Raw genomic sequence first — 10,349 nt, 5'->3', positions numbered from 1 at the left:
ACTATCATGGACGGTGGCGGACCTATGCCATGACAGAGGGGAGCCACGGCTCCCCCAATTTTTTATTTTTGAAATTTATTATATATATATATATATTTAATTATAATAAAAAATTAAGATTTTTAAAATTATTTATATTAATTTTATATTATGGAAATTATAATAAAAAATTTAATAGAGACATTCATTTATAAAAGAGATTAGGATTTTTTTTGGCTATAAGATTTTTTTCACCGTGTAAATTATCGTGAAAGTGTGTGAAGAGAAATAAAATAAATACAAAGAGATAAATTGAGAAACAAAGATTGGGGAACACATAGATTGAAATTGAAGTATACTTCTCGCATGATCTCTCACAGATCAATGTTAGTATCTTATTATGATTTATGTATGTTAAATTTATGATTCATTTTAGAATGTTTCTCCAAATTAAGTTTATTCAAAATTAGTACAAACCTAATTATGATTTTAGGGATTCTTTTGTGAAATTGATATGAACTGTAATTATACTTTTTTCAAAATTATTATAACCCTTAATTATGAAATTTATGGATTTTGTGTTTTCTGTTGCCTATGGTAATTTTTTTTTAAGTTTTGAATTTATACCGTGTTGCTTATTTAATTAAAGTGGTATGAGTTTTGTTATGTTTTGCATTATGATAATTGTGATTTGTGAATATAAATTTTATCTTTTTCTAAATAGGTGAGATATGATAAATTTATATTAAAAAGATTATGATAAAGAGTAAAAAAATTGATTCGTTTTTTTAAGAAGAAGGTTTGTGATAAAGATGAAAAAAATACATATACCTTAACTAAACTTTTCATGAGAAATTTCACGAGAACTAAGAATTTAAGATAATGAAAAATAAATCTCTAAAGTTTTTAGAGTTATATATACTGAATTTAAAAATTATTTAGAACGCGATCCGGGAAAAGCGTCATCAAATTTGACAATACCCACCAAATCAAATTGATGAGGTATGAATGACTTATCTAAAATGATATTCATGGTTTGGTATCATGATTTAATAGCATGATATAATAGCGAATTTTGTTAAATTCTACTGTTTTATGTGTTTGTTTTAAACAGGGAAAATGAAAAAAAAATGAAAAACTTTTTTTTTCTAACTAAAAAAAATTTATATATAACAAATTTAATTTGACACCCCTAAAGATTTGGTCCAAATTCCGTGGCGATGTTGGAAATTTTCAAGATCAATGTACCTTAGGGGGGTTTAGAAATTGTACCAGCATCGTTCATCACATAATTCACCTAATTAAAATTGTGTACCCAATGGGACCTTTCCTACGATAATTAGGGCTAAAGATATCTACTGCACTCAACAACATTATTGTCTCGTTTATGAGTTGTTTGGGAGCACGAGGGAACAAGCTTTTCAATGTACAAACACATAATAACATCCTAATCCTAATTATGTAAACACCACACTATAATCAAGAAAATATTAAATAATTTCATTTATAAATTATTTTTAAAAAGATAATACTCGAGAGAAGTTTTTGGATCATTGATTTTAGTCTATTTAAAAATTATTTCATTTTTTAATGATAGCAGCTGAAAATCTTGTCCAATTGTGCTAAATATTGGTTGTAAACTTTTGTAATTTTGATATTTCTTTTTCTATAATTTATAAATAATATTCGTTTTTGCTGATAAAAGAAACACCTCAGCATCTTCACCTATAAATAGACCCAAATAGAAGTGCAATTAAAGGAGTAACCACGTGCAATTCTACCACCTATATTCTTGAATGGGATGAAGTCAAACAATTTTTTTAAAACCCGTCTTGCTAAAGAGGGTTTCTTTTCTCGCTTCTTTTTTTTTTAAAAAAAATCAGTTAATACTGATATTATTTTGATTTATTGAAATGGTTTCCTGATAAGATTTTCGAAATAAAAATTTGAATCTCATTTGGAGATCAAATAAAGACTATCGGCAATAAAGATTAATAAAAATTATGAAAAAATGAGTACTTATTACTTCTTGTACTGTTTCTTTTCTTCTTCTTTTTTTTCTTTCAATCATTAATTTTAGAAATCTTATTGCCTACTTTTTCATGTAACATTTATTTTATGTATTTTGACTATTTTTTTTATATTTATGTTTTAAATTTATACCTTATTTTAGACACATATTTTTCTCCTTTTTGTTTCAAATAATATCTATTCTTTTAAACATATTTATAAACATTTAATTTATAAAAATTTAACATATAAACTAATTATAGATAATTTTTTATTAAGAATGAAATATCCTATATTCGTTCTCAAATATTTATAAAGTTATGCTGATTGAGAAAAATCTTAAGAATTATTTTTTGTAATTATGTTATTTGTAAGTATTTAAAAAATAAGTAAAGAGTAGAAGTAGACTTTTATAAATGGTACTAAATTATTTTATTGTTAACATATTAAACTATAAATAAAAATCAATTTACTGAATTTGACTTTACAAAAGTTGTCATCTCTCTAGAAAATTATTATTTTTCTTTTCACTATCTTAATCGTAGATTTTTGACTTTCTTCCTCATCTCTTTAAGATCCAATACTATCATTAGAGTCTTGTATCAGAACACAACAGTTCTATCCAAATATATTTGTGGCTACAATAAGTTCATTTTTTCTTTGTTCATGAATCATTTTAAGTTTTACATGCATGTGGCTTCAAAGAGTTCAAGACAAATCTTTATCTTTCTATGGTCAATAGATATGACCATATCATTTATTTGAGTTTTTTTTTTTGTAAATAGAACATCTTTTGAAAGTTATATGTTTGGAGCATAGTTGAGTAGACGATTCAATCGAGGTGAGGGAAGTTAGTTTGTTTTCTACTATTTATGTTTTAAGTGAAATTGGTTGTTGCTTATTTGATGTTGAAATACTGGATTTATTTTGATTTATGATGAGTGTATTGGACGTGGCTCTGAAGGTTTAGGTCGCTAGGCGAGTGGCATTATTTTGTAAAGTCCAAAGAGCTTAAGGTGGTTGGGTCACAAAACGAGGTCCAGATTCGCTGGGTGAATTTTGTTGAAGTTTTGTTCTTGATCGTCTATGAAAATCAAGAGAGCTAAAAAAAGAACTAGACACTCAGTGAACCAAGTACTCGTTGGACGATACACTCGCCAGGCAATACATTTATTAAGGGAGTGTACCTGCTCGTTGAGCGAGAGAAGAAAATTCTTTGTATTGATATGGAATTATTTTTGCGAGATAACAATGCATGAGTGTTTGGTATAGTAGAGTTTGGAATTTTGCAAAAAATCTACTGAGTATGTGTGGTCTAGTAGAGACTACGGTTTTGACAAAAATGTACTAAGTATGTGTTAAGTCTAGACCCATAGTTTTGCCAAAAGTCTATTGTGAAATAATATTTGATATGTATCAGACTGATATGAATATAGTTATTTTCATGGAGGAATTATTATATTGAGTGGTTTTAGGATATGTATTAAATGAGAATTCTGATAATGAGGTTATCCTGACTCTGTGACATCCCATTTGAATAGATAAAAATCTACTAAATAAAACATCACACAGTCATAATAAAGAGCAGTCAGATTTGGAACAACATACATGAGAATCCCAACTGTTACAGTCATCCACGAATGTACTTGAAAGGGGTTCTAGGCATATAACCATGCCATAGCCAAAAAGAGAAAACAACAAAGTTCACAATTGTGCAAAATAAAAGTTCATAGAGCAAGGGATTACAAAGGCACTGGGGCCATAGAATAGTCCTTCGAGGGCCACATCAATGAGCCCACTAAGCTGCACCGCTACCACCATCAGTTCTACCTCCAGAAGTATTTCCATCTGCTCCCACCAATGGTGATCATCGCAAAAGGGAAAATCAGAACAAGGACACACACACAAAAGAAATAGCAGGGTAAGCTAGAGTGAATGAAATTATGCATGTTATTGCAGCGAAATATTTAGAAATAGTCCAAACATACAACACAGTAGGCACAAGAATCACATTATAACAAGTAAGCAAGACTCTATGACTCGATTATCCGGATACATATACTAGGATCGGATTCACTGGACGCTTGCACTTGTGGTGCCCTCTACTGCTCTGCAGAGCCATTGCCAATGGGTTTCACCCTACCACACACAAGGTTAGCCTTTAAGCGTCTAAGGCCATTATCCTGCCAAAGACTAGGGTCTCCCGCTACTCTCACCACTTGGGTCAGTTTGCTCTACTTGAGACTCACTGACCCTTTAGAGTTTCGGGATGCGATCCTTACTTGAATCCTTATCCTAACATATACACTACTCACCACCATGAGATCTCCCCACGAGACTCATGAAATTACGCCTATCACACAATCAGAATCATTTTTCTCATACAATTCCACTTCCCTTATTACCTTCATCCAATTCTCATGTTAAGACATCACAAAGCCATAAATCCATGATCAACCTCATACCAAGCATGCCAATTTCATTCATAAGTCCAAACACCCAAGCATATTCACGAGCATCATATTTAGGAAGAATAATTCAAACAATACATGCATCAAATCATCAAAACAGTCAAGAAAACAGTGTCCGCACTCACCACTGCACTGACCTCGCCCAAGCTAGGGACCTCGCTCAGGCGAGGTGCTTGCCTCGCTCAAAATTGCGGGCTCTCGCCTAGGCGAGACATGCAACAGTGACCCCTGGGAGATTTCACGAGCTCTCGCTCAGGCGAGAAGGGCTCGCCTGAGCGAGACAAGGCATCGCTCAAAACGTGACTGGCCGCTTGGGCAAGCGCTCGAGGCAGAATCTTGGTCGAGCTTCTACTATTCTTGCCTAGGCGAGGCAAGCTCGCCTGGGCGAGAATACCAGTTCTTCCCCACTGTTCCGCACATGCAACCCAGAACAAACAGACCAAACATTTTATTCTTGATCTCACACAAGCCCAAACATTTTCAAATCCTTTTTAAACATAAAACAGTGGCGAAACAGGAAACATACTCCAAAAACAAAAATAAACTAGCTTCCATTACCTTGCTTAGATGCTAAAACGCAACAGACCCGCAACTAAGAAGTAAGTCAGCTCCAAGGGCTAGAGCAGTGAGCTGAAACATGGAATGAAGACAAACCAGGGTATGAGACAAAACCCTAACCGGTCTAACACACTTAAACGGTGTAAAGAAGAGGAAAACAGACCCAAAACCTTAAGGTTTAACTTACTTGAAGGTGAGAAGGATTTGGCTAGCTCGGAGATGAACGAAAGTTGTGCCCTAGCAGAGCACTTTGCTGGAGATTTGAGAGGGAGGGGTAGGAGTTGATTCTGAAAAGGTGACAAGTGAACAATGAGTCAGCTGGAAGGGGTATTGGGGTCCTACAGAGGAGCTGACACTAGGCCTACAAAAGGCCAGACCCAACCCCTTTTGGGCAGAAACAGAGACTTACAGACTCTACTAATATTGGACCCACAAATACAAAGATATTAGGATGTGAGTGCTGATAAAGATTTATATATTTTAGAGGGATGATATAAAAAAGAATTGTATCTCACAAATGATATAGAAATTTACCTTAAGGAGAACTTAATTTTTTATATGTGACTTTAGTGAGCGGAAAATTACATGCCACATGGGAATGTTTGAATTTAATTCAATACACAAATATTCTAGTAGTAGAGTAAAATGTTTATTTTTATTTTTTAAATTGTGGATAAAGCCTATCATGAGAACGAGACAAGTGGATTGATAGCCTTAAATGGTTGACTTTGAGAATTGTAATGTATGTTGTATATATATATATATATATTAACAATTTTATCTCCACGAACTGAAAGTAAAAACATTAATAAATCAGTAAACTATGAATACGTAAGTTTGTAATATTTCTTTTACTAATTATATAAAGCTAATGAGTTATAAATTCTAAAATTTGTTACTTTTAGTTGTTAAATGATTTTGGGTTATTCATTCCATTTACACAGTTTTATTTAATTTTTATTTACAGATAATTATTTTTATTGGTTGAGAATAAAAAGTAGCAGTATTTTCCTGATTTTTTTGCCCCTAAATTTACCTTAGATATGGTGTATTAAATAAAAAAGATATCTCTGCAACGGTCTCTTCTTCTCATTCGAATTTGGTTTAGGTTGTGGGCTATGATCCAACCATGTACAATAATACTCTTCACAGTTATGAATTTTCATTATTGTTGTATCAAAATTAAGCTGTAACTTTGTAATCAATGTCATAGAACCCCCACGTAAGCAAATAATAGTATCAACCGTTACCCATTAATTTTCTTTTAATGAATTAAGACCACACAACATTAACTCCACAACTGTATTTTTTGGTCCTAAGCCCACTAACTCCTTCATTCCACTTATTTTATCTTTATTCACTCTTAATACTGTCACACCAATTTCTACTCCAGCATGCTCTGAATTTAATTTTTAACTCATCATTCACTCTAGTTTTATCGTCCATCTCTTTTTAATCTTTAGGGTGTGTTCCTTTTTATGGATGGATATGGAGGAGAGTGTGAAGATGGATTTGTGTAGATTTAAGAGGATGGATATTTGCGTTTTTTTGAGTGGATTTGGAGGGTAAAGTGAGTGGATTTAGAGATAATTTTTATGAAAGTTAGTGAAAGATTTGATTGATGTGATAGATAAAATTATATGTTAAAATTGATATATTTATTACTTTACCATAATACCCTTTTGTAAAAAAAGATTAATTTTTGAAATGATGTTGTTGAATAAATTTTGAAATGAGTTATCTTTTTTCATAATAAATAAATCAATTTTTTTAAAGCTTAGAAAAAAAGAATTTTGATTTATGTCAAAAAATAGTACAACAAAATTGAAATTATTTGTTAGATTTATTTTTTTAAATAAATTAATTTGATATTGACAATACCAAATACCGTAAAGCATTGAAGTTACGAAATCAATTTCCAAATTCGATAAAAAAAGTAGAAATTGTGATAACGGAAATTCGATTTAGTCCATGGCAAACGACATCGAAATAAAGTTACATGGAAAAAGTGTCACATGTAATGAAGTTCATACATAACAAGAAAATACATCACAGAATAAACATTATGTTCAAACCCCTTCATTCATATAACGAAGTAACCTATTCATCCAGAAACGTATGGGCATGCCCATAATACATCTTGTATGTAATGGGTGGGAACAAAGGTATTCATAGCACCGTGTGAATAGGTTGACATCTTCAATGTTCATACTGATAACATCTGAAATATGTCTTCTTTGCTATATTGAAATTCAGGCTGAGAACGAGTAAGACGATTATATTCCGTTATGAGGTCGTTTCTTACTTGAAGTGCAACTCTTTGACGATCTATTGCAACATTCATTCTTCTATTAAGCTGACTTGATTCCTCTAGGAGGTCCATTATTCTCTGTTCCATCTACTTAAGCACACAATAATGAATTGGAGTTAGCAGTGAAGAATAACAATTATTGTATAAAATATTAAATAGTAAATAAATGAATTAATTTAATTCCATGAAAGAATAGGAGAATACAAGTCACTCATCTGAGTCTTCATCCCCGTTAAGAAGGTCATAAATCTGGTTGACAGTGGAATTGACTTCATTGAAACGTCTGTCAACATCAATGGTCAATGTTTGTAACCTGGCTTCTATGGATTGTACTCCTCCCCATATTTGAGTTAATAGTTGTTCTGTTGTTGGGGTTGGAGGTTCCACCATATTTTCTTCACGGTTGTTATCTCCGTCATCACTGTCTTCATCCATGGGACTTTCTTCTCTTCGTTGTGGTGCATCATCAGAACGACCACGAAGTTGTTGCCATTCACCGTTTACATGAACAATATTCATCTTCCTCAAATTCTGCACTAAAAAGCGGTGTCTTAAAGATACAGTCGTCGTTGTATCAACCGAAAGATCCACTCCAGCATATTGCATGATTGCAGTTATCAAAATTCCATATGGAAGACCTGTCTCAGTACTCTTGCACTTAAGCATGTTTTGCATGATGACATGTGGCCAATTAATTAAGATGTCATTCTTTAAAGCCCATATCATGAAAATGTCGTCTTGTAAAACATGTGAGATATTAGTCATCCTCGGTGTCAAAAAGTACACTATAACATACTGTAATAGTCTATCATTTATCTGTAGGACACCAACCGTCTTCACTGCTTTAAAACGGGCACCTGGTCTTACCATGGAGGCTAAAGCCATGTCCCGGTTATAGTTCATGTCAGGTGGCACCTCTGGTAATGATAACTTTCGACCTTGATATTTCATACCACATATTTGAAACCAGTCAGATGGTTTCAGTTTAATTTTCTTCTTGCTGACCTCACTCATCAAATAACCATTACCGGAGATCTGTAGATTTGCATAGAACACCTTAATTAGATCCGGAAAGTACGAATACGATAATGTGACGTAATTTGAAAGGCCTTGGAACAAAAGATGTTGATGGAAGTAAAGCCCAGAATCCATAAATGACTCCAAGTTCATAATCTTTGGCTCTATTATTCGTCTATGGTAAAAGTGATTCCCATAATTTTCCATTTGTTTGACAGTGCTGAAGTATCGTTTTTGATCTAGTACGTCTTCCACGGTTGGCCCTTTTTGTAGGGGTGCTTCATCTTCCATCGCTGTTGATTTATCCTTACGAACTTTAGGTCTATACTTTGATGATGATGAAGCCATGAGAAAGCAGACTTGTATCAAAAAAATGAAAATCATTAGGCACAGAAATGGCATTCCCAAATTACTAATGGTCAACATAAATATGTGCGTCAGCCTAAGCCTTATGGAAGTGAGAGGTTTAGTTCATACAACACTTTATAATACAGGGAACATAACATCTTAACATTACAAAAACATGGTAATTAAAACCACGCAAATCAACAAAGTAACAAGTCATATAAAACATACACACGTAAAGCACATTGTGTACAAATCCTATCCACTACGACCAACCATCATACTATATAACTTATTCAATCTTAGATGTTGTGGCATTCTCATTAGTCGCTTCGTATGAGTCGGATTTGAGTAGAGGTAATCATAGCACTGTTCCATAAGGCTTTCCCCTTGGATATTCATCCCTGCAAGCATTTCCCAAATATCACTTTCTGTATATTGGAAAGTCGAGCTCCACTTCATCATCCCAACTTACTCGTTTAGAATGTCGTTACGTTTCTCAATGGCAATGACTTGTCTCTCGGCAATGTTTGACATCTTCTCAAAGTGTGAGTTTCCGGCACCCATAACCTCCATGAATCCATCCAGCTTGGTTGTGAGCTTGTCGAATTGAGAATCAACAATGTCAATCATGGGTGCTTTCTTTTAGATCCCCGAGATGATGAGGTTCCACCAGATGGTACAGAAGGAACACTTTGGGTAGGGCCTGGGCTATACTCATCCATGGATGGTGGTGAGGATGGGTAAGCATTCTCGCGTGGTTCATAGCCTGGAGGCTCAGGTGTGTACTCCATTTCATCATTCAAATCAACTTCTAAACGCCTTTGTTGGCGAATCCGACTAGCTTGTGAAGCAGTTCTCACCCCCTCACCAGTTGCACGATCTGATGACCATAATTCCTCCATCAGGTCGTAATGCCTTATAGGGGTACTTTGCCACTTCGCTGCGTGCGGCTTTGACTGAAAATGTAAACATATTCATACATTACACGGTTAACATGATATTCATACATTATATTTTTAGCGTTTCACATTACCTGCAACAACTCTGCCCACACTTCATCTTCAGCCTCAAAGACCTTTGATATGTTGTTCCACGCAAATCCACTTAGTGAACAAAATAAGTCATGCACCTCACGCGACTTTTCCTTCAACACTTTTTGTCTATTCTTAACGTTGTTTTTGTTAAGGTTCACAAACCCTGCTTCATGTAGATTGCTTAGCATGTTATTGTATGCTTGGGTTGTCCAACTACCATCCACCCTGTTACCGAGTCGAGCTTCATCTAACATGGCATTCAGGAGTCGGTTGTCCATGTCCTCTGTCCATTTAGTGAATTCACGTCGGCCCACAGAGACAGCAAGTCCTTTACCCCTGTTCATTTAGTACCTATTGCAAGCAAAGGAAACTAAAACATAAAATTTAATCCATAAAATTAAGTTCACAGATTACCTAACCATTACTATATAACAGACATTAGTCATTCATATTTGCATTGCAGTACCATACATTAGTACATCAACTTAATTGTTGTCATAATCATTCCACATTCGATGAGCTATTTCATCCCTTAAATTACATCCAAGTCGATAATCATCCTCACTTTGATGTGTGGTGCCACCATCTTGATGTTCTGCAGCCAACTTTCTATCTACCTCA

General features: G+C 33.9%; 1 protein-coding gene across 1 annotated transcript; it reads right to left on the bottom strand.

Annotated features, from left to right (window-relative positions):
• Positions 1 to 9,320: 9,320 nt before the first annotated feature.
• On the bottom strand, positions 9,321 to 10,072 carry LOC114175423 (uncharacterized protein At2g29880-like). Its single transcript, XM_028060188.1, has 2 exons — positions 9,728 to 10,072; positions 9,321 to 9,650 (listed from the first exon to the last, which is right to left on the bottom strand). Exons 1-2 carry the CDS (start codon positions 10,070 to 10,072, stop codon positions 9,321 to 9,323), a joined length of 675 nt encoding a protein of 224 aa, XP_027915989.1.
• Positions 10,073 to 10,349: the final 277 nt, after the last annotated feature.

The sequence above is a fragment of the Vigna unguiculata genome, chromosome 3 (assembly GCF_004118075.2).
Source record: "Vigna unguiculata cultivar IT97K-499-35 chromosome 3, ASM411807v1, whole genome shotgun sequence".
Classification (NCBI taxonomy): Eukaryota; Viridiplantae; Streptophyta; class Magnoliopsida; order Fabales; family Fabaceae; genus Vigna; species Vigna unguiculata.
This window is presented reverse-complemented; position numbering and strand designations above follow the sequence as displayed.